This window comes from Syngnathoides biaculeatus, chromosome 12, assembly GCF_019802595.1.
Source record: "Syngnathoides biaculeatus isolate LvHL_M chromosome 12, ASM1980259v1, whole genome shotgun sequence".
NCBI lineage: Eukaryota > Metazoa > Chordata > Actinopteri > Syngnathiformes > Syngnathidae > Syngnathoides > Syngnathoides biaculeatus.
Genome location: NC_084651.1, coordinates 8,559,033 through 8,583,573, shown reverse-complemented (window position 1 = coordinate 8,583,573; position 24,541 = coordinate 8,559,033). Strand labels below are relative to the sequence as shown.

Here is a 24,541-nt window from a genome sequence, read left to right as displayed (position 1 = left end):
AAGTAATGGATAACTTAACTATCTTTGAAATAAGAAGCCAGTAAAGATGGTTCCATCTTTTATTCACTTTATTTTAAAAGAAAAAATCGCTAACAAAAAATAACTTCATATTAATATTGTTACCGCATCATTATTAAATGTTAAGACAGTTTGCAAGTCAATCCAACATGATTTGCATGCACAGGCCAAATAAAGTGACGTGGTGGGCCTGATCTGGCCCCTGGGCCTTGAGTTTGACACCCAGATCCCAAAAACACCTTCATTTAATTTCAAACTAATTTTACCATTAAACACAGATGGCTGAGAGAATATGGTTTGAAAAAGTGCACCTGAAATGCACGACTGCACGTGAAGCAAACACTAACTTCCCCTAACAACCCAGGCTAAACTGAGCTTCATTCCAACGTACAAAGCTTTTGCTGTCGAAATGTATCACTACTTCCTTGAGACTCGTTCCAATTTAAACATAGATTGGGCGCCATCTTGTGGCATTGTAGAAAGAACACAGTGTGGCTTATGGGTGCATTGTATTTTTTTTTTTTTGCAAGTAACAGAGGATATGATTAAAAAAAAAAATTATTGTTAAATACTAAACCACGAATACTTGGGTGGGGGCGGGGGGATTACTATAGCTGCACAGTTGGGGTCTTTGCCATGGTATTTTTTTTTTTTTGCAAGTAACAGAGGATATGATTAAAAAAAAAAATTATTGTTAAATACTAAACCACGAATACTTGGGTGGGGGCGGGGGGATTACTATAGCTGCACAGTTGGGGTCTTTGCCATGGTTTCTCCCAAGCTCAACTCCCCAAGGTGTGTGTTCATTTTTATTATTCTATAGCAGCCTCTGATTGTTTGACCTTAAGGGAAGAGAAGTTGACTTGCCGATGTCTTACCCCTGAGAGTCTTCAACCTTTCATGTGCTAACCCCCACCCCTCCCAAGTGGCCGCCTGTATTGCTTCCACGCGTCTCGCACAGTGCTGGGATTTAACCTCGGGGGTGGGAATGCGCCACAAAATCCACACTCACACCGCAGCAGAGGCAGCGGACATGATTCCTGACAGGAAGCACCGCGGAGACAGTTATCGAAGAGGCAAGACGAGCCGAGCAGAAATAAAGCCTGTTTTGACAACTTCTTGTATTTCTTTTTTCACTCCTCACTCTCGGCCCCCGTCGTGATTTAACGCCTGTCCGGCATGCACACCGCCGTGCGCACAAAGCCCCGCAGCACAAAAATGGATTTATTAATAAGTCATCTTACTCTCCCTCCTCAAGGCGAGCGGGGGGGATTCGCTGCCGTCACAGGACATAAACGCTTAATTGTCTGCCAGGCTATGATCAATATGAAAATACGCCACCTGGAAGTGCGCGAAGGTGACAACGCGGTGGAGAATTTAACGGGGCGCAGGGAGACGGCCACGTGTGTCTGTCTGCAGGCGCGAGTTATTGACGCTCTGCCACGAACCAAAAGGACGACTGATTTCGTTTTATTTTCATGAAGCAAAGTACAATCTCTCCAAGTGTGTTGTTATCACCTCAAACTGTTCAACTCATATTTTACAGAAAATACAGAAAATTGCCAGTCTATTCATAAATGGTTTTCTCGCTCAAGGCCCCCAGCATAATTTCAAAATTCAGCTCACAAGGCCATTTTCCCTGAGCAACACAAAATTTGGTTGGCATGCCTGTCACAAGCAGACCCAAAAGTCAAGACCTCATGCCTGAAAACACACTATATGGGTTTGAAGTATAGATTTTGAGTAACTACTGTGCGCACCTGGTTATAAGCCTCACTCAGTACATTTGTAAAGGAAATACCATTTGGTACATACATACGCCGCAGCTGTGTAAAAGCCGCAAGTGCCAACATTCCAACCCACATTGAAACACGAGATATTTACGAAGACGGTACACAGAGAGTTTGACACTAGCGCCGCCGCTGCGCTAACAGGGCTGGTTTAAAAAAAACCATACCGGTAAAAAAATCACTGAGACACGGCAGTAACATGCTAGCGCAGTGCTAACAGGGCCAGACCGGTAAAAGTCACTTCCTCGGCACATATATTCCACCAGTCTCACTCTTACCTTTTCCACTTGAGTGCCCTCTTGCGGCCATTAGAAAAAAGTGCACATTTGCAATTGCCGCATAAACCGCAGGTTTGAAAGCGTGTGAAAAAAGTCGCAGCTTATAGGCCGGAAATTACAGTAATTTAGACTATTTCAAATGATACCTCAAAAACAAAATTATCAAATTTGTCTGATGGGCAACCGTAACTAAAAACCATTTTATTGTTCATTTTGTGTGCACAAGTCGTCTTCAAATCAGTCATTTTTGTATTGCAAATGTAATAACCCTTTTTATGTTATTTTAATAATGTCCTGATCTACTACTGTCAGCAATAGCAGTCATTTTTATGCTAGCTAAATCATTAGCTCTAAGCGTCAAACAAATTTTTTTTTGTTTGAAAACGAGAACTGCAATCATATACAGAAGTAATCCATTTTTAACCTGGGCAATTATCTCCACCAAATTTGAAAAACATAAACAAATGACGATCACTCTTTAAAAATAACTGCTATTCTCTTGTCTGCCGCCGTTTTGAAGTTAACAAGTTTCACTTTATTGACCCTTCTCTCAACAGGTGTCCAACCTCTACCTGTACGACAGCGTTCTGATGCTGGCCAACGCCTTCTACAGGAAACTGGAGGACAGGAAGTGGCACAGCATGGCCAGCCTCAACTGCATGAGAAAGTCCACCAAGCCGTGGAATGGAGGATGGTCCATGCTGGACACCATCCAAAAGGTATCCATCCATCAATCTGCCTCTTATCTGACATTGTCCATGTATATGCATTTGGTTTTCAGCGATGTTATTATTATTTTTTTTAGCTTCATGAATGTTGGTGATGATAGGGGGGGGGGGGGGGGCGCAAAATGGGCTTCCAAGGTTTTCATAATTTTCAAGTATACAAAAGATTTTTATGCCCAGGGTTGTCTTCTGGAACAATCTGATCTACTGGGACCTCTGCAACATCCTTCCAGCGTACACCACACACACATCCGCGGACACACACACACACTGTAATGAAATAAGGTAACATGTTCGGGAAGAAATGACTTCATTTCATCTAGCTGAATCTTGATAATGGAATTTGTAGTGGTTGCAGACAATCACGCTGGTATCATCTTCAGACTCCAATACTGTTGGGGGGGCTTGAACTCATTTTTTTTAACTCACAAAAACAAAAAAGTACACTTTTTAATGGCTTCTAAACTTGAATTCCTCTTTGACTTGACTGCAAAATGTCAGAATCAAAGCGTGCTTGACAAATGGACACGGTTGATACATGATGATGATGATGATAACATGATTTATATTGATTAATATCATGTCATTCCGTCAAGCTTCGATCGAAAACATGCCACGGCAGTCAAGTTTGCGCCCGCAGGCGTTTTTCTTTCGACAGAATATAAACACGTACCGGAGACTGAATAAAGCATTAGCATCGTTACAAGGTTCGGTTTGTTTGTTACATCTCCCATTTTTCCCCGCTCGCTCGCGGCTGCAGGGACGCATCAGCGGACTGACGGGACCGATGGACTTCCGGGCGGAGGGTTCCAACTCTCACGTGCAATTTGAGATTCTGGGCACCAGCTACAGCGAGACCTTTGGCAAGGATGTGAAACGGGTGAGTCCTGAGTGATTACCGCACGTTTCATCCGGTGTATGCGTTTGATGGACATCCTGGCGGGGCGCCTCCCGAAAATCTCCTTTCTACTGCGGGTGCCCTTTCACACAAACTCTGCTAATGCTTTGAAGTCACGTGCACAAAGCGGCGTCTGTCCAATGGATGCCGTTTGCAGGTCAGATAGAATCTCGTACCTACTATAAATTGATAGTGATTCCCCTTTGTACTGTTCCACAAAACTGATCCAAAATGACGCCGTCGGCACATATTAGGTTTTGACGAGCTTTCAAATCTGTATTACACATTGCAACAGTACCGATGACATTTATGTATGATGCAGCTTAGTGACAAAATGCAGTCATTGATCTATGACAAAAACAATGTACAATTTGTCACATTTCCATTTGTTTTCCTCGGGCTGTATCCACAGAGAAGTATTTCCTAAAAGCACAGCAGAAATTCATGTTATTAGACATTTTGAGCACCAGAAACTGAAATTATTGACAGTGAGTGAGGCATGTATTCTGTACCTGTGTTTGATTTGGAAGTCGAAGGAATTTTCGCAGAACATCGAGAATCTCCAAATGTTGGAAATTAAAAAGGATCATAAAAATGAGCAGCAATAATAAGCTGGCCTCTGCCAGTCGTGTACTACGCCTGTTCGACCCCATCCACCTGAGACTATAATAATAGAATAGTTCCGAAAATAAGTATTTGAGAAGATTTTGCAGTCATGGGTGTTTAGGCAAACCATTAAAGGGCAGAGCAGAAGTGACGGCATCAGTTTGTATTTTGACCAGTTGTTATGGTAACCTGATTTGAAAAGATTCAAACGCCCACCCACCATGCATTAGTGGGTCTTGATTTGTCCAATTTTCACTCCTCAGTATGTCATAGATAGCTTGGTATCTCGCCGCAGGGTGCCCCTTCACTTTTTACCGCACCAAGCATGAGCATCGTTTGCATATCCAATACACGGTCTATTTTAAAGCGGATATGGATTTGCACTCTGCTGTCCTTTTGTGCGTGAACATCGGGCGGTGTGGAAACGCTGATGAAAACAGCTTTTTTTTTTTTGACTATTCTCTCCATGTGACCTCTTACTCTGTGAATGAAACAATTGATCATTTTTGTGAGACCTCACCGCTAACCTCCGCAGCATATCTGGTCCATTAAAACACCTTTGGCTCCTCTTTAAAGCAACATTTTTCATGGTGCGGCGGCCGCCAGGTACTTTAAAGCGGATGACACGTACTGTTGTGCCTCATTAGGCATCAGAAAGGAGCCCATTAATTGATCGCGTCCTTCAGGGTCACGGCGGATGACATTAAAGTGACACAAAAGGCCTCATGATAACCTTGTGAGTGAAGCAGGAGAATAATGCTCTGTATGTACACCTGCACGAGTCAATGAGTTGTTGCAGTTGTTGCTTTTAGTCACGTAGAAGCCAAATTGTACTGGATTTACTCACTTTTGTTGGGCTGGTTTAAGTAGTTAGTTTTGTTGCTGAGTTTTGGCGACTCAATGGTTTGTTGGATGGGTACGTTCAGCAGTCTTGTGAACTCAGTTTAATCATGTATTCACGATTGTGCTCGCTTACAAACAACAATGAAAACATCCATCCATTTTCAATGCTGCCTATTCTCAATATCCTCTGGAGCAGGGGTGCCCAGACTTTTTTACCCCAAGATCTATGTATCTATACATATACATATATATATTTAAAATACAGATTAAGCTTTCTGTGCACTGTATTGTCTGTGGTTTCATCCTGGATCAGTTCAGCTGTGCCAAGGTAGAGTTTTAGAATTACACACCATCTCATCCTGCACTTTCTACTTTGGCTTCAGACCAGACCTTTCCCACTCGAAAAGAGAAAATCTCATCCGGTTTAACCACTTTTTTTCTTTGATTATTCACATACCCCGACAGTCATTGCATCTTAAAAAAATGGCATTTCTTCTTTAACTTTCTCCATTAATTTCGAAAGTAAACAAGCAGCATGTCTAGCTCGTCTTTGCTCTTCATTGCCTGGACTTTGCTGCGAACTAAAGCAGCGTTGGTGGACGCTGTCATTATAAAAGACATTGACGGGCTGCGTATAGTGCTGTAACGTTTTTAATTATGAGTGTACATCTTTAAGAGCGGGGATGGGGGTGGCGAGTGTAAGGTAAAGAAAGTGTGGCGGCGCAGCGGTCGTTGTTAGAAAAAGTTCCGTGTGGTGTCTGAAAGAAACCAGTGGCTTCGTCTTTTCTTTTTTCACAGTGCGTATGTGAATTGTGCCGTTGGATGTAACACCCAGTCATCCCTCACTCATTTACTCACATTGCAAAATGCCACAAATTGAATAACTGTCTGTTATACGTTCAATTTCAACCCCTGCTCTGGAGTCTCTCACAGCTATTTCAGGCAAGAGGCATGGTACATCCTGAAGTGGTCACCAGCCAACCACAGGGCACATAGAAACAAAGAACCATTCACTCACATTTGCACCCAATTTAGAGTCTTTAGTCAACCTACCAAGCATGTTTTGAGATGTGGGAGGAAACCAGAGTACCCAGAGAAAACTCCACATAAGTGGGGCCAAGGTCCTTAGAACTGTGAGGCAGATGAACTCAACAGTCAAGCACCGTGCCACCCACACTGAAAACATCTCTGTGTTAATAAAGATCTATCGCCTAATCTTGTCGAGGTGTTTCTATTGGCAATCATTAGCGTTTATAGACTTATTGAAGTGTCTAGGGAGCATATAATAAGTTGAGCTGACAAACTTCGCTGCGGTTTGTTTGGGCGCACTGCTGAGAGAGATTAAGCCTATCATCTGCGTACTCTCAGCTATAATTTGTTTGTCGCCGCCACCTCTGACGTCCCGATTCCGTCAAGGGGCTTCCTGCGGAATGAAGAGGAATTGACTTTTTTTTTCTTTTTTTTGGGGGGGAGGGGCTGGTGGCAATCTATGCCGAGCAGCACTGACCAGAAGCCATAATGAAGATTTAATCACCACTCAGCCTGGAGCTGAAATCACCACGCCGATTCATCATAAGGCCGCCATTAAGAAGTCGTGAGGAGGAGACACATCACGCGGGAACGTCGCGCCGTATTTTAACACGCACACGGTTGCCGCGCGGATGTCCAGAGTAAGCACGCGTAAACACGCGCACACATGTACCTCTAATTAGAGGCAGAAAGAGACAGCAATGGGATGCCACATGTGATTACACGCCGTGTCTACACAACAACAAGGACTGCCAACGCTCAAATGCTCTCTATTAGGGTGTTCATCTAAATATTCACAAAGTTTGTCTTGTCTTCGCCGCGTCTGTCTCGGCGCTGTCATCGAAATGAGACACACCATTACCCGCCATCTTCCTCATCCTCGCCTCTAACTCACTCCCGCCGTAACCTTCCTCCTCCCTCGGCCGGGCATTCCTCCCCCTCCATCATCGTTTATCTGCATCCAGTCCATTTTCCTCCCAGCCTGATGGCTCTTAGATGAGGCGTCTCTCTGCTTAGGACACTAATGAAGACTGAAATACTATTTCCAGGATGGCCACTGTGAGTTTGCACCACCAGCTCGTTGCCTGTGCGCCTGCTGCAGAGTGATCGATGCCGCTCTTGTTGTTTTGCTCCCCCCTCTTTGCGCTTATTGATGTGTCAGCTCCTTCCTAAGCAGATATTGCAATTGACTTCCAGTTTGTGCGAGGCTCTTTGCAGAGAAAGTCCACTCGTTGAGATGTAATCGCTCCTCTTAGCCGAGCATCTTTCATGCATCAGTCAGAATTGATTTCTCGCTGACGCGTTCAGCAACTACGACAGCTGTCTGTGCTCAGTGTGATATATGGAAACATGGCTTTGCAGTCGTGCGGCATTAACCTCTCCTGAATAAGCTCATTTTTAGGAGTGACAAAGATGACAAATTTGCTCATTATTAGACCTCAAAAGACCAGATGTACTCGACAACCTGACGGTACACTTTAAAACAAGTAGCTCAACTAATACTTAAGCAAGGTCGTCCCCAAGCTTGTCTGTTTGAAGCACCCAGAAAAACATGCCTCTGAGTTCTCAAAACATTGCCCAAGCTCAAGTTCTGTGAACTCTTTTTTTTTTTTTTCGTTTTTGACCCAGGAAAATTGTTGCTAAGAAACTAAACCAAAAAAAAAAATAAGGCAGGAAAGTGTATTAAATATATTTTGGGATGATTACATGTTGAGCGGTTTGTACTGACCCATAAAATAAATTATTAGAGGTTCAATGTGAGGTTGTGAGCGCTAAAGCCAGAGAAACATGAACTCGTCCTTTATTTGGGAAAAGTTATGCTGGAGGTCAAATTGACCAGTTTGGAAATCTGGATGGAGATGTTTTTTTTTTTCTTGTCAGCCTTACATTTTTCCATTTAAATTGCCCCAAAAATATATTTTTAGATGCCATTTGCATCGGACAAGGTGCAAGGTGCTTTATTGTCAATTCTTCAATGCGCGTAACACATTGAGAGGATTAAAATTATGGCACTCATGAGCACACAGTCCTACAAAAGACAGTACAAATAAAAAAGCTTTAACCCATGTTACATAATTTCAGATAACCTGGAACTCTGCTTGGTTAATAGAGGGATAAATAGTCTATATAAAGTATCAAAAGTATTAACTGAATCTGCAAATATCAAGTTCAGGTGACGTGCATAATAGTCGAGGTCAGAGAAGCAAGGCAAACAGAATTTATTTAAATTAGAAGACAAAATCTAAATGTAGCTAAAGTGGCTGAAGTCTGAGTCTGCTGTGTATGTGCGTGTGTGTGTGTTTGGGGGGGGGGTGTCAGGTGGACAGAGGACAGAAAAGGTAGAGGGGGCAGAGCAGGCAGAGTCTAAATTCCTGACAGCCTGATGAATAAAACCGTCTTTGTGTTGGCTCATCCTGGCCCCCAGACTCAGCAGTCTCCTCCCTGATGGCAGCAGACTGAAGAGGTTGTTTGATGAGTGGCATCCCCGCTATGTGTAGGGCTTTGCGAGTGAGGCAGATGCTGTAAATGTCCTGCAGGGATGGAGGAGAGTTTCCGATAATCTTCTCAGCTGCCCTCGCTGTGTGTCTTACAGCAGGATGTGGTGCAGGCTCTTTACAACACACTAATGCACTTGGTCAGGATCCTCTCAATGGTCCTTCTGTAGAAGGAGCACATGATGGGACCTGGGGCTCTGGTTCATCTCAGCTTGTGCAGGAAGTAGCGACGCTGGTGAGCTTTCTTGGGCAGTTATGAGGTGTTGCTCGTCCCGGATAGGTCGTCGGTGATGTGCACTCACAGGAACTTGGTGCTGCATTCTCTCTCCACTGCAGCACCATTGATGTTTAGGGGAGCATGCTGGGAGTGCGCTCTGCTGAAGTCCACAACCAATCTTCTTGGGGTTTTTTTTTTTCCATATTTAGGGCTCACCTCTCTCCTGTAGTCTGTCTTGTCCCGGTTGATGATGAGAACCACTCCAGTTGTCATCTGCAAACTTGATGAAGAGGTGAAGTGGAAGTGGAATGACAGTCGTGCTCCTTAGTTTACATTCTGTGGCAGATTTTTATGGAGTGTTTTGTTCTTTAAAGAAAACGAGTGGTATGGCAAAACACATTTTATTCTTAATGGAATTCAAATCCATCAATTAAATTTATTTAAATCGAGACATTTTAGTATATCACTTCATCTAAACAAAACATGGCAATAATGAAAATAATGAGATGAACCCCTCTCAGTTATCAGTCATATTTTTCAGGCAAAATTGCTAATGGACAAATTTCACCAATTCTAGTGTAGGAAACTTATGAGCACAACTGTATATATTCTGAAACATAGAGCATATTGACCTATGAAAAATGTTCTTCCGAAACAAATAAAAACGAGTCAGCTGGCATCGCAACTGAGCTGCCAAGATGGTTTGTCATTGGCAACCTTGGTCTGGCACATCCGGTTGCCAGGTTGTCTCGCCCACTGTGAAGAAAACACAGCGGCGTCTGCCTAATCATAGGAATAATTCTGTTATGGCTGCCATTACTGGCCAAAGTGCTAGTAACTGGAGCCCAAAATGAGGACCCAGTGGTCACCGCCCTCTTCTCGCCAATTTGGACTGCCATTTTTGTCCACCGCCGCTGCATAACGGCGCTTATTTGGCGCTTATGTTTGGCTCGACATGTGTCCCCAGAGAGGCGGACAGACTTTTTCATTCTGGCCAAACATCATCAAACAGACTCAGCTCATGCAGTCAAGTTGGCTTTTGTTGCTTCACATCCAACCATCCATTTTTTTGGTCTGCCCTTATTAGGGTGAGCTGGAGTCCCTCCAGCTGACTTTGATTGAGAGGCCGGGTATGGAATCTTCAGTGAACAATGTTTTGGGGGATGTCAGAGGAAGCAGGAGAAACTGAAGAAAACCCACACAAGCGCTCGTCAAAGCTCTGATTATAATTGCCTTGAACAGATTATCATGTGGGATGTGTTCAGGTTCAGTTTTTTGCCTGATGATCGCAAATGTGAAACGATATTTGATGTGATCAAAAATGGTTTCGGGGATGAGACTCGCAATTACGAGTGGAAATATATCTGTGGTGCGCTCCGGTGGTCATCTCAAGACCACCACACACTGTTATGAGAACAAAAGGTGATTTTCTCCCCGTATTTGTGGGGTCTATCACATTTTAGAAATCAATAATCAGCGAGGGATAAAAAATATATATATTACTGCAAAACTAAACTTGTGAATTTTTGTTTTTTCTCTGAATGAAGGGCACCTTTTTCACCATATCATAATTTTCTTATCTCATTAATACTATACCTGAATCACATGTAATTCATGCAAAGGCAGACTTTTTTGTTTGTTTGTTTTTACATGAAAGTATTTTGCATTTGTATCTTTTGGCGCATTTAATATTTTTTTAAAATGTTGTAAGATGAGCTACAGCTGAATTTTGACTCCCTCTCTAGTTTGCCTTTCTTCCACACCGACAGTCGCAAGTTGCTGACTTTCCCTATATCAACGATCTGAATGCTGAATTCATCTTCAGACCCGATCAAACAATGTGGAAATGGAGATAATAAAGAATATCTCCATTTTAGATGTTCCACTCATAATAGTTGTCACTCGGTGTAATATCACAAAATCTTGTATATTCTCAACTTGTTTTGACTCATCATTGTGCAATATCGAGTTCAAACTTGAGACTCTACGGTGAAAATCATACGCTCGGCTTGTGTGATTGCCCATCAGGAAAAATGAGACTGGACTCCTCTGAATAGTCATCTCACATTGCTTTGTGCGTCTGGAAATGAGCGATAGCTTGATTGCACTTTCTTCCGCGGGGGGTGCGCGGCGAAGCGAAAGGAGACTTATGGAATAAATATGCACATATACTCCTTTTCAAATCTAGGAGCAAATTGTATTAATTCCCAAGTGCCATATTAATAGCGTACTTCCCGAGCAGAGGTGCGTAATAATAAAGTAGTGGGTAGCACTGAATTGTTACATTTACTCAAGTAGCATTTGTGATCAATTCTCCTTGTCAAAGTAGTTTTAATAATGCACACTATTTTTTATTATTTTAATAATCAATTGGACTTTTACGCCATTACACTTATCAAAATGCTACTTGCTACTTTTTTTAATCAATTATTGCTTATTAATCAACTATTTCATACGTTTAAACTATGACTTTGAACGTTTGCGCCAATCCAATTCAAGCACTAATGACGTTTAAGTCTAGTCCACCAATCAAGCGACACAGTAGTCTCATGACCACAAGTAATTTCTTCTGTTGGGCTTCCTAGACATTGGGTTTTTAAAATTAGATTAGCCACTCTGTGCCTATATGACGACCATGTTGGACAGGTCTTCCTCCCCAATTCCAGAGGAAAGTTCAAGAATATAAATTGCCCATATTTCAATGGCGGTGTGCCTATATTTTTATACTTATTCAGTTCTATATAAAATTATTCATACTATAGAGCTCATGCACCTACGTCATAAAATCACGTGACTTTTTGTTTGCCTCGCCATATTGCCGGTCAAGCGAAGCATTGCTCAATGCTAAGTCGGTTGGAGACGACACAGAAATATGTCTTGTAGCGTGACGCCCAAAGTCTTGTTCGATACCGTCAGACATTTAGAAGATGAAATTAAACTACGGCACGTGGAAAAATTAGATAAACTTGGCATAGAGGACCTGTATTTAATGCCAAAATCAATGTTTTCGCTGATAATAAATTGAACTGTTAATTCGCTTCCGATTGTCTTGGACAACTAGATCTACACATGGATCTGGTGAGTAAGTCGTCGTGATTTACACGTAAAAGTTTTAAAGCGTATTAAAGTCTGGACGCATATGAATACTTAGTTGCTGGATCTGTTCTCATCAGGAATAAATCCCAAATAGGGACGGTTTTGACGGCTCGTGAACACGGAAGCGTGTTCGGCTACATGTTTACCTTTGCCGGAATCCATCGATCTTTTCAGCTAGTATTCAATACAAATACCAATATTTAAATAAATGACCCCTGGTTTTACACAAACTCGCATTTATTAACTATGATTGGGGAGAAATAGGACGGAGTCATCTCCATGGAACGTACACGGAAGTGATTGCGGTCACACTTAACGTCTGTAAACCTCTGCAACAGTTTTTTATTTTGAGCACGCATTGTTTTCAAATGAGCCAACTTGGCATTATAAATACTTTTTGGTAATTTCAGATTGATAAGAATAATTCCTACCTGAAATGAAGCGATCGCTACACCGGTGTGTGTGTGTATTTTGGTTGGGCACCATCCATCATGTTTAATTGCCGAAATCCATCGATATTTTCTGGTCTTTTCATCTGGTATTCCATAGACTGATCTCTTTGAATATCTGTCTTGTCTGTTGTGACAACCAAGAGCACAGCAGGTCCCAGGTATTGTAAATCCTCCCCTCCGTTTCAATGTCCCCCACAATGTCGAGCAGCTCTGTTTGACCGGCAATATGGCCCCGTGAAAATGGTGACGTCACGTGCATGAGCTCTTTATGTGCCCTTTTATTGAGCGGTGACCCCATATCCCTCCCAAAGTCAACTGGAATAAGTATACCTGTATAGTCGGTAGGTATAATGTAGATTATATCGGTAGGTACTGAATGAAAACCATACAGTGGACTGACTGAACTAGTCCAATGCCAAGATCTGAAACTATCACAAGATACTGTTTCACATCCATAATGACACAGTTTAAGTGTTTCAATAACAAGGATCATTGGCCGTCTCCCATCATGTAATTGAAGCACTTCTGACGCTACTTGCTTTTGAAAAAAAAAGAAGAAAAAAAAGCCTTCTTTTGTCAGTTTAAAACGACCATTGGCATTTTCGGAGCCTCATTATAGATCGAGCTTGGTCGCCATTAGCCAAATAGCCGTCATTACGGTGACTTTTTAAAAAGGCATATCACAGAATTTCAATATGTCAATGTTGTCCTTTTGTGGCGCAGTGTCGCTCACTGGCCGACTTCAAAATGACTTTTTAATCCCACGTAGCCGTTTTTTTTTCTCCCCCCGATCCAAAGGAGACCTGTGTGGCGAAAGCAGCAAGCTGTATTGTTGCTTTTGTTATTGTAAAGTCCTATGTGAGCATAATTGATGTAAAACTCGATGTCAGGGTCTTGTAAAAAAAAAAAAAAATATATACATATATATATATATATATATATATATATATATATATCATAAAAGCAAATTTTCTCAAATGGAAAAGTTTGTAGTGAAGTTAGTAGATGGAATAGTTTTAAAAGGAAGCATACTTGGCCATTAAAGCTGATTCAGATTCTGATTTGTACACAATATAAAACAGTTCTTGTCTTATTAACATCATGACATGGTTTTGTCAAAATACCCCAAGAATATAGAATTATAGTCCACTTTACACAGCCGATTTCTCAACGAAATCGGCATGTTTTGTGGGGGCTGGATTGTCTCACGCAAGTGAGCAACTGGACATCGGCGATTCCTAATGACGACGGAGCTTGAAACTGAACTCTTACTCTTGAGAGTATTAAGAAGGGAAAAAATAAAAAAACAAGTGACCCCTTAACACAAAAGCATTTTTCCAAGTGGAGACAACAGCTCACACACTAGACTGTAATGTTGGTGTACGGGCGCGTGACTTTGCACAAATACCCACCACCTTTGCTTTACAACTTCACCGAGCCATAAAGAACGTGTCACTTTTCGGAAGCTTACACTAATCTGTGCTTCCAGGAAGACTCAATGCAGCTCTGCTTTCGTTTAAGCTTTGACATGACAGCAGGGGCGTCGTAGCAATCGGGGATGTGGTTATTTCTGCACCGCAGCACTTCTGACGGTGTCGTCGGACGGCCATTGCGTGAAAGTCTTGTCATGATCCTGCCGCTTTAGCACGAGCTGTGCGGGTGTCCGCGTGGGTGCGCTGATTGGAGGGTGCACACCTGCGCCTCATGCAGCCTGATTATGCTGTGGATTTATATGACCGCGATGACAACTGGCCGGCGCCAGTTCGTATGATCTTCATGTCCCGTTCGTGTGCTCCGGTATCCCTGATTGAACCTGTGCGTACCGACCTTCGTCCGTTCTCTGACCAACCTTGTAAGCCTGACTCCTTCGTTACTTCTGCCTGCTTTGATTGTTCTCCTGTGTACCGACTCCTGCCTGTCCGCTCACCTGCTCTCTTCGCCCGACGCCCCAACTACCGCTGTTGCACCGGACTGCCTGCTCGATCCCCTACTTCTGCATATAATAAACGTGTCTCCTTGAACTACCTTGCATCTTCCGAGTCCTGCATTTGGGTCCTACTCTCGTTCCGATGGGACGTGATAAGTCTATCTGGTTCTTCACCCGGCCTAGAAAAGAAACCTAGTCTGCCGAAGGTATTTTGTTTTATTCATTGCAAAAATAATATTGGCATGGACATTAAGTCCCAATGTTCACATCCTTATCCAAATTCTATCCATCCATTTTCTTAGCTGCTTATCCTCACAAGGGTCGTGGCAGTGCTGGAGCCTATCCCAGCTGTCAACGAGCAGGAGGCAGGGTACACCCTGAACTGCTTGCCAGCCAATTGCAGGAAAGATCGAGACAAACAGCTGCGCTCATAATCACATCTCAGGGCAATTTAGAGTGTCCAATTACAGAACATGCAAACTCAACACAGGCGGGGCCGGGATCGAACCCAGGACCTCAGAACTGTGAGGCCACCGCTTCACCAGCTCATCCATCGTGCCGCCCCAATTTAACAACTACATATTTCCCAACATTCAATTCAATTATATTTATAATTTATAATTATACCTGTGGACTAAAAAAAAAAGCAAAGCTTGTAGCCAGAATCTTCGCAAGGGTCACGTACTACACCGGTTTCATTCAAATGAACGGGAGCGAGCGAGACTCTTTAAAATGCCCATTCTCACTTTTATCCTCACCCACGTCCTCTTTCTGCAGAAGCCCATTACTTCCTTTCTTTCTCACCGAGGCCGGCAGACGTGGGGCTGGAGGTGGGGAGGGTCAAAACTGTCTGTTGCTGAACCGAAGGACAGAGGCAGCAGTTTTGCGAGCATATTGACAAAACATCAAAAATCTGGGGTGCTCACTTGAAAACTCCAAAGCCTCGAAGTCTTAAAAAGATAGAGCTCTGCCCTCAGTTGTGCAACACCTGAAGGTCGTGATTTTTGTGCTGGTCCCCTCCAACATGGAGAACAGGAGAAGATGGTTTAATAAACGTGATGAAATACTGATATGTGCATCATCATCAAGCAACTATACAGGCTCACTCTTCAGGAAATCCATATTCCATCACTCAAATGCAAATCAAAATGAGTCGCCAACTGTCTTTTTATTTTTTTTTCTTTGCAGTGGTCCAGACCAATAAGGTATGACCGCATTGTGCGGTGGGCCTGGTTTTTTTTTCATGCTTTATGGATCTGAAGTATCTACTGTACATTTGCCATGTCAACCTTATTTTATGCTAATAATGCCGAATAGGGATTTAAAGAAATGTAATTAAATTACATGTTGGGGATGTTTTCTGCTTAAATATGTGGAAATTTTCATTCTATCATTCATACAATACCACTGCTTATTCCATCACAAACCAGGATTGTTTGTCGATGAGCTAAATTTAACCTAACTCAATGTTATGGCCCCGTCACACCGTGACGTTCTGGTCAACGTTCTCTGAACATTTCAATCGTTCTACTTTTAGCGTTCTCAAATGAAGATGACACATCTGGCGTGTGATTAACGTGTGTCTAACGCATGACTAACGTGTGTATAACGCACGAGAAGCGTGTAACAGCGACCCAATAAGATACCCCTAAAAACCATTAGCGTGTACTAACGTGTCATTGGCGCACGACGAGCGATTTGTCAACGTGTGACGAGCGTGTTGAGCGTGTGACTAAACGGGTGAATGACGACAGAATAGCGTTTTGCTGGCATGTAATTTTTACAGTGGAACGGGAACAAAAACGTTGGAAATATCATTAAGTTATGTTAAGTTAATTAAGTAACAACCAAGTAAGGCTCGAGTTACGACTGACTAACGATAGCCAAACGCGCGCAACGCTCGGCGAACCTTAGTAAAACGTTCCACGAACGTTCTTGAACGTTCTGCAGGGTTTAAAATTAAACGTTGATGAACGCTGGTCTCGGTGAGAACTTTTGTGCATGTTCAAAACTTTTTTTCCAGACCGGCGTTCTCCGCCGATTCCCAGCGATCATTGACGTTCACTAGTGTTCAAACAACGCTCTTCTGGCGCTATCCCGGCGACCATGGGCGACTACCAATGTTTCCTCAAATGCAAGAGAACGCTGACCAGAACGTTATGGTGTGACGGGGCCATTAGAGAGAATATTGACACACTGTATATCTTCGTACTCGTGACGAGAAGGAAAGGCATACATGAAAGGCTTTCTCTAATTTGCAGCTCAGCTCTTTTGACGAGGAATTCAAAAGATTTATGTCTGTGATTGTTTGTTTGGTTAGTCCGTAAACACACCACCCCTAAAGCAATTTTTCAAAACTGGAAAAGCCTGAGCAGTATTACTGCAAAAAGGGATATTACGTCCAAAAGAATCAATCCTACAAATGGAAATATGGCAGACAAAACGTCAGTTGCTTGACCTGTATGTGTGTGGCTATTTTTCCTACGTTTTCAAACTCGAGCACTTATTTATGTACAATGGATTGTAAGAGCAGAGTGGTGTTGATGTTTCATCAAGCCAAGGTTCAAAATGAAGTGCGGCGGTCCACCTATACCACCTTGATGCTGAAAAGAAAATCACACACCGATGCCACCGGTGGATTTAATAACACGTAAAAAGAATTTGGGTCAAAGGAAATCTAATCGGTATATGCATAATATACGATGTAAAGAATAGAAATGGGATATTATACTTAAGTGAATCATCAAATCATTTTTTTTCCATAGTCTTTGTTTTATTGTATGGATTTTTTTGGTGGGGGGTGAGAAAGGTGACTTCAGAGGTGGCCAGAGAGGTTTTTTTTTTTTTTTTTTTTTTTTTTTTTTTGGCCCAGGGCCATCGTTCTTGTCCTGTCATCCTGAATGGGGAAGACACCTGAAAAGTGTCGTGTCACATCCTGGAGGATACTCGTCCAGCTAGAAGCGCTGATTAACAATTTAAACGACATCTCCTTCGCAACCGGAGACAGCGTTCATAAAGTCGACGTGGCGGAAGGCAAACAAATTTTCACATAATTTCCATAATGTCTTATTGTGCAGCTACGATAGCCTTTTTTTTTTTCCCCCGTCATCATCACGTTACTCGTCACTGTCTCTTTCATGTCCGATCACCAAGCACGCAGCAGTTTGCTTCCAACGTGCGGCAAAACATGGCGGAGTGTCTAAACGGCATGCTAATGGCTGACACTTGTTGCCTTGGCAACTGGATATCTTGTGAGATACTGCTGTTGTTGTTGTTCCAACAACAAGCTGAATCATAAATTGTTAGCGGCAACGGTGGCATTTGTTCCACCGTCTTCATTTCATACTTTGTTAAACATCCCTTCATTCATGTTTCCAAAAGTTTTGGGGAAGACTTTGTTCTTACTTTGGCCAAACAAACTGTTGCATAAGGTTTAGAATGGTTCCTCTTTTTTTTTTATTTTATTTTATAAAGTGCAGCATACTGAAGTATAGTTCAGTTCTATTTCAATTATATGAACTCTCATTTAATCTTTAAACATAAAACATGTATCCATCCAGTGGTTTATACTGCTTTTCCTGTTCAGGGTGACAGGAAACTGAAGCCTCTCCTAGCTGACTTCCAGCAAAAGGCAGGCTACTTAAAGCCCAAGTGTCATCCCTATAAACATTCTAAAATAGATATTGAAATGAAAAATGCATATAACATTACACGGCCAAACCACATCCCTGTCCGATTCACTTCTGCGGCGGAGATGAGCCATCGCGGCTCATCGCAGCCGGCCGGTGTGGCTTATGACGGAGCCGAGCCGTGCTGCTCTAGGGGGTTGTTCATAGCCGCAGCAGTACGCGATGAACAACACAGTCGAGCCAGGGCGCTTTACTGGGCGCACCCGGCTGACTGAGGCATTCTTGGCTGGGGTCTTCAGAGCCGACGCCGTCCGCGAGCCCGAAGTGCAGCCTTGGCTGGCGAAGCGAAGCAGCAGCCCGACGCCGTCCAACGCGCACATCGACATATTTCATACGCAGATCTTTTGTTACGTTACGAGAGACCGATTACGTGGTCCGCCCCAAAGTATTGTTTTTTTAGTAGCAGTATACACCTACCTGTCATGGAACCCACAAAGCTCTCGTTGTTTGCACCCGTGCAATCCATTTTTCACGACGAACCAGGTCTCTTGCAAACTTGTGAAGGGTAAAATTCATCCTCCCGAGTGACAAAACAACCGTGTCCACTTGGGGGCGCCTCTGCCCTTTACATCACTTCCTGCTTCTTCTCCAAAACAAATCCCTCGAGAGGATTTTCATGGCGGGAGTTACAAAAAACTGTATACGTCAAAATCATGTTTTGTGGTGGAAGAAAAACGCATGGGCCCACATTGGCTGCTGTTTTTTTCCATGATTAACAAACTAAAATCATCCATTTCATGACAGTAGCCCTTTTAATTTCAGGCTACATAACGTTGCATTCACACCATCGGTGTGTGGGAACTGAATCCATGCAGCCTGCACCAAAGTGAGGGAAATTTACCACTTCATTGTCATGAAGCTCTAATTATAATTGAACTTTTAGAGTAAATGCAATAGGACTTTTCAAGCTCACGAACGGTAAACCAGTTTTTATGAGTGCGTTAGCAGGGCACAAGGAGGTTTGTTTTTACATTTATTTGTATTTTTGGCAGATTAGTGTTTTTTCCAAATAAATATTCACTAATTAAAACTTCACAAGGGCGGCAGGGTGGTTGAGCTGGAAAGCGTTGGCCTCACAGTTCTGATGTCCCCGGTTCCACCCTGGACCCGCCTGTGTGGAGTTTGCATGTTCTCCCCGTGATCTCCGTGGGCACTCCGGTTTCCTCCCACATCCCAAAAACATTAATTGGACGCTCTAAATTGCCCAGTCGGTGTGATTGTGAGTGCAGCTGTTTGTCTCTATGTGTCCTGCGATTGGCTGCCAACCAGTTCGGGGTGTATCCCACGTCCTGCCTGATGACAGCTGGGATAGGCTCCAGCATTCCCTGCAACCCTTGTGAGGATAAGCGGTTAAGAAAATGGATGGATGGATAAAACTTCACAATTAGTTTGTTAGTTTGGGTTCGTAGTAGGCTTAGGCTTCGGTCTAGGAATGCGCTGTTTGCTGGCACAAGCTACGCTCAGTTGTCACTCTCCTTCCAGTATTTTTATTTGATTGTTTTGTATTCATGGCCCAGAAGAATTTTTCATACAGTATAATTATTTACTCTCATTGTGACTGCACAACTACGTCAGCATGTTTGTGAAAGACTATTACACATCCTTGCCTTGTGTGCAAATATGGCTTAAGCCGTAGAATTGAAACACAACCATAGATCGAGGACCTCCTCAGTTTATTTTTTTCTCACATCCTTTAGTCCAGTTTACCCGCTTCCTCGCAAAGTCACGACAAACGCAGCTCTGGACTTGCGCCAGCCACAAAAATGGATTTCTCAACCTTTAACTCCGTTTGTCCGTCTTCTTATCTTTCAGTTGGCGTCCTGGGACTCGACCCGAGGTCTCAACGGAAGCTTAAAGGAGAGCCGCATCGAGAGCGGGATGCAGGGCGTGACGCTCAAGATCGTCACGTTGCTGGTGAGTCGGATTTCCAGTCACAATTTGAGTTGGAACGCATAGACAGTGGCCACAACGTTAGGTACACCTGATCTGAAAACTCCGAGGTGTTCCCCGCTTCTCTCGACCAAAGTCAGCGTGAAAAGGTAAAGAGGACAAGTTGTATAGAAAATAAAGGGATAGATGACGGAGGCAAACCTAATATTGCGGCCAGTTGTACACGTGTACTGTATGTAGAAATCAAATCATATCAGTCAATGGAAATTTTGGTGTTAACCTTTCGTTGTACATGCAGAGATTTTAACAAATCTAACCTGCATGTTTTTGGAATACTGGATGATTACTTCACACAGGAGGATCAGGTTTAGAAAGTGTACCTCCCGAGAGTTTCATTTATAAAGAAATCTCTCTTTTTATGATGTCAAACAATGGCTTCATTTTAGCACTAGGCTGTACACAAAAAGAAAGCCAACATCCAATTAGGACCCAAAAAGTCCACTACTCTCCTCTGACTCGTCCACTAATGGCTTCAAATAACTACCATTAGGCTGGAGGCGGGATGGGTTAAGCACCTTCCTGTTGAGAGCTTGTGTGCATGAGTTTAGCCAAATGTTACCGCCGTCCATCAACAACCTTCGGTACTGTTAAGGCCTAAAATTGACGCTGCTTAAGGGTTTGCGCCCCACAGCTACTCTATATACGGATATATGAACATTCTGGGAAATAAAAGGATTCTCGGATTACAAATTAGTCTACTGCTCAAATTTTTGTCTGTCTTTTTTTTTACTTTTACTTTTTAGAAAATCTTCAGTCTTTAACCTCGTATTTCAATCCACCATCTTTCTATTTCCATCCAACATCACAATGATGACAGTCATCGATTGTAATTTTAAAGACAAGGCAGCACCGCAGCCAGCCGTGCCCATCAGAGTCCCTCAACTTGAGAAAAGGATTTTAACAGTTAACCAAAGCGAACGACATCGTCTTCCCAATCTCTATTTCATAGGGTTGAGATCCATGAGTGATGAGTGACAAAAATGATGCTCACTAGCCTGCTCATAGGCGGAAATTAATCTGCACACAAAACGTACCTTCATGGCACACGGGTTTCTTCTGCAACAAAGAATAAAATTTTGGCAAAACAGGCTTACGCAAATATATTTAACCTATTTTCACTCATTACTGTCCAACAACAGGTTCATACAAGTTGCGTCTTTCAGTCTTGATGAGATATGATAATAACGCAGTGAGGAAAAGGTGGAGTCCAATCGATAGAAGTGATTTTCTCTAAAGCTATTTTCAGCATTTTACATTGATCAATTATTTGTTTAAAAAATGTACAGATGAAATGTGAAAATGTGAAATTGACCAAATGTGGACACAGGAAGTCACTGGGCAACAGAGACAACATGACGTGTCACGCCATTTCTGAAAAAAACGGAAATGAACGTGCGCTATTTTATTTGTTGTTAGCGTTTTGGGTGCAAAAAGGACAGGAATAAATCACTACAGTCTCATTCAGAGTAATAAAACCTAAATGCTGAAAGACAATGATTTTCAAATAGTCTTGGCATAAGGCAAAAAAAAATATATAATAACAATAATGAAACTAATAACTAGCACTTGAAACATTCCCAGTAGTTTTGAGTCCTTGAGCGAAAATGTGCACAAGAGAATGCCAATAAAAGACTGCAAAATGGGCAGCTATAATAAAAGAACATGACAATCCATAATCTCTCTCTTGCGAGTCACTGGGTTCTTACCTGAGTTGAGAGAGGTCACAAGAATGGACTCTGTGTCCTACTGGTTGCAAGGTTTTTTTGTTTTTTTTTTGTAAAGTCAAGGGAATGGGGAACAAACAAAGGCCAAAACCTCTGGGAACGTGTCGACGGCGTGACAAAGCTCGGCCACTTGTCGCCTGAGAGGGCTTTTGGAGATCTATTCCTGCACGAATTTGGACCGTTGGAAACCCGTCAAAGTCAGCTTGCCCTACACTAACTTTCCTCTCGCTTTCCTCCCTCCTCCTCCTCCTCCTCTTCCTCCCACTCACTGCACTTCCTCTTCTTCTTCATGCATGGTTTCCCTCTCACTGTATTTATTCACATAAGTTCAGCTCGGCACCGTCTACTTTATCACGCCATAAGCCCCGGTGTACACAACCTCCCTACTTCTGCTGGCTGCCTTCACCTCTCTCTTTTAGTCCTTTAATTCCATTTTGACACTTCATAAAGACAGACAATGGACTGTGGCAAATTTTTTTTAAAAAAAAGGTCAATTTCCACCACCGAGAGGAAAAACTCGCTCAGCCATGCTGATACTTAACTACAAATGTAAAAGTCTGTCTTCCACAGTGGTTACAACAAACGGCTGAAGCCCGGTCCAGATTGTAAAATTGTTAGTCGCTATTTGGCTTGCATTTCCACCGAAGTGTGTATGCTAGGATAGAATTATTAGCTGTCTTAATTGTATGACATAATAACAGCGTTCTTTTTTTAAAATGCTGCTTGAATATTACATTGCTAACACTGTACGATTCGCCCCGACTGCCGTGGAGCAAGCAAGAGAAAGACGGTTAGTGGGAAACTAGCTTGCTAGAACGCAAATCGACGTATTGGCCACACCTTAAATCAAGCAGCAAGATGGAGGATAGGCTGACATCTTTTTTTTTTTTTTTTTTTGCCTCATTGATCGATGCATTGAGCACCCCTGGTCTAAGACTTCTATTTGGGGTTCGTTGGGGTGAATTTCCGAGTCAAAAACATGGCTGCTTTGAACCAAAATGGTTGAATTTTCTGTTCAATTTTATGCAAGGGTGCTTGAGACTTTTTCGTTTGTTCTATTATGATAGACATAGCCCCCAAATTTTGCTTTGATCGCTGACCCTGGTGTAAGAAACTTTTTTTCTCTCCTTCGTGAATGTGACCCACTTAGAATTCGCTCAAAGTGTCAACTTGCTGTTCGATTTCAAGCACTAGTTCTTGAGTCTTTTCGATGTCCTTTTAGGATAAACATCGCCGCCAAATTTCGTGTCGATTGGGAAATGTAATGTCAGGTGCAATTACCCAACCCCTTTTTCCAGTGGATGCTGCTGATTGAGATTTTTGGGGGAATTTTAACACTTCAGTTCTCATGCTGACACACACAAAATATTATGTTAACAGGAAGAGCCTTTCGTGATGGTGGCAGAGAACATCCTGGGCCAGCCCAAGAGATACAAGGGCTTCTCCATTGATGTATTGGACGCCCTGGCCAAGATCCTGGGCTTTAAGTACGACATCTACCAAGTTGGAGATGGCAAGTACGGCTCGCCGCTCCCTAACGGCTCCTGGAACGGAATGATTGGAGATCTCATTGGCAAGGTCAGTGCAGTTTCTTTTGTGAATCAGGGAACCAGTGTCAAGATTGAGATCCAAATGATTTCTCTGGCAGCGAGCCCGGATTTTCTTGTTTAAAAGAGTCCAATTACAGAGTTCGCCATAATGGAAGATAAACAGAAAAAGCATTACTTGGACCGAAAGCTTTTATCTGCGAATCAGCCTGTCAGATTCATAGTGGGAAGCAGAAGGAAAAAGGTTTGAGAACATGACGGTGAATCGTAATATTCATTTAGCTCTATCCTTAATGGAGTTACAGGTTATTTTCTAATCCCACTGATGGAAAACAACTCGCTGCGATATTTTGTTCTTATATGTTCAAGCTTTCATTTTGCGTTTTAATGAAAGGCTGCATGGAGCATTTCTACTTCATAACAGTCCTGACCTAATTAAGACCACCAGCTGGTTTTCACTGAGATGATCACGCCACAAACTGTGGCGAAAAATAATGACTGAATGCAAAAATGCGTTTTCATAAAAGCAGGGTCCAAACATTATTATTATTATTATTATTAAATGTTATATGTAGGTAGTAGTTGTAGTGGCACCAGTAATCTTGTGAATATTTTTTTCCAGAGGGCGGACATTGCCGTGTCAGCCATCACCATCACCCCAGAGCGCGAGCGCGTGGTGGACTTCAGCAAGCGCTACCTGGACTACTCAGTGGGCATCCTGATGCGCAAGTCAGAGGAAAAGATCAACATTTTCTCCCTGCTGGCGCCTTTCGACCTCGCCGTTTGGGCCTGCATCGCCGCCGCCATCCCGGTGGTGGGCGTCATGATCTTTCTGCTCCGACGTATCCAGGCCATCCGATGCCAGAACACCGCGGGCAGGCACCCGCAACCGTCACCATCCACGTCGCTGCAGAGCGCCATCTGGATCGTCTATGGTGCTTTTGTCCAACAAGGTAAGTGAGTGAGAATTTTGAAGCTATGCCTTAATGGTCAAATTTTCTATAATGTGGTGAAATGTGTGAAATTATACAATTTAGCTATAGAATATGTGCATCATAAGGATCCTAGTGCAAACACGACATTAGAGGTGTCGTGGGTGGTCAGCCAACATCGTACACTACTAAAGTAGGCAGTGCCGGGTTGCGCTGTTAGTCACACAATTTATAGTAATATACTTATTACAAACAAAAATATCAACATGGTTTTGAAGTACAATTATCACATATTAGATAGGAGTCAGAAGTGAGGTGAAGGTGG

At 42.8% G+C, this 24,541-nt stretch overlaps 1 protein-coding gene across 3 annotated transcripts in view; it reads left to right on the top strand.

Moving 5' to 3' along the window:
• Positions 1-24,541, top strand: part of grid1a (glutamate receptor, ionotropic, delta 1a) — a 295,107-nt gene that overhangs the window by 246,320 nt on the left and 24,246 nt on the right. For all 3 annotated transcript variants that reach the window (XM_061837779.1, XM_061837781.1, XM_061837780.1), the window contains exons 7-11: positions 2,644-2,805; positions 3,572-3,691; positions 19,876-19,977; positions 23,118-23,315; positions 23,907-24,237. In XM_061837779.1, coding sequence (XP_061693763.1) covers positions 2,644-2,805; positions 3,572-3,691; positions 19,876-19,977; positions 23,118-23,315; positions 23,907-24,237 — 913 coding nt within the window. The remainder of the gene's footprint in view (positions 1-2,643; positions 2,806-3,571; positions 3,692-19,875; positions 19,978-23,117; positions 23,316-23,906; positions 24,238-24,541) is intronic.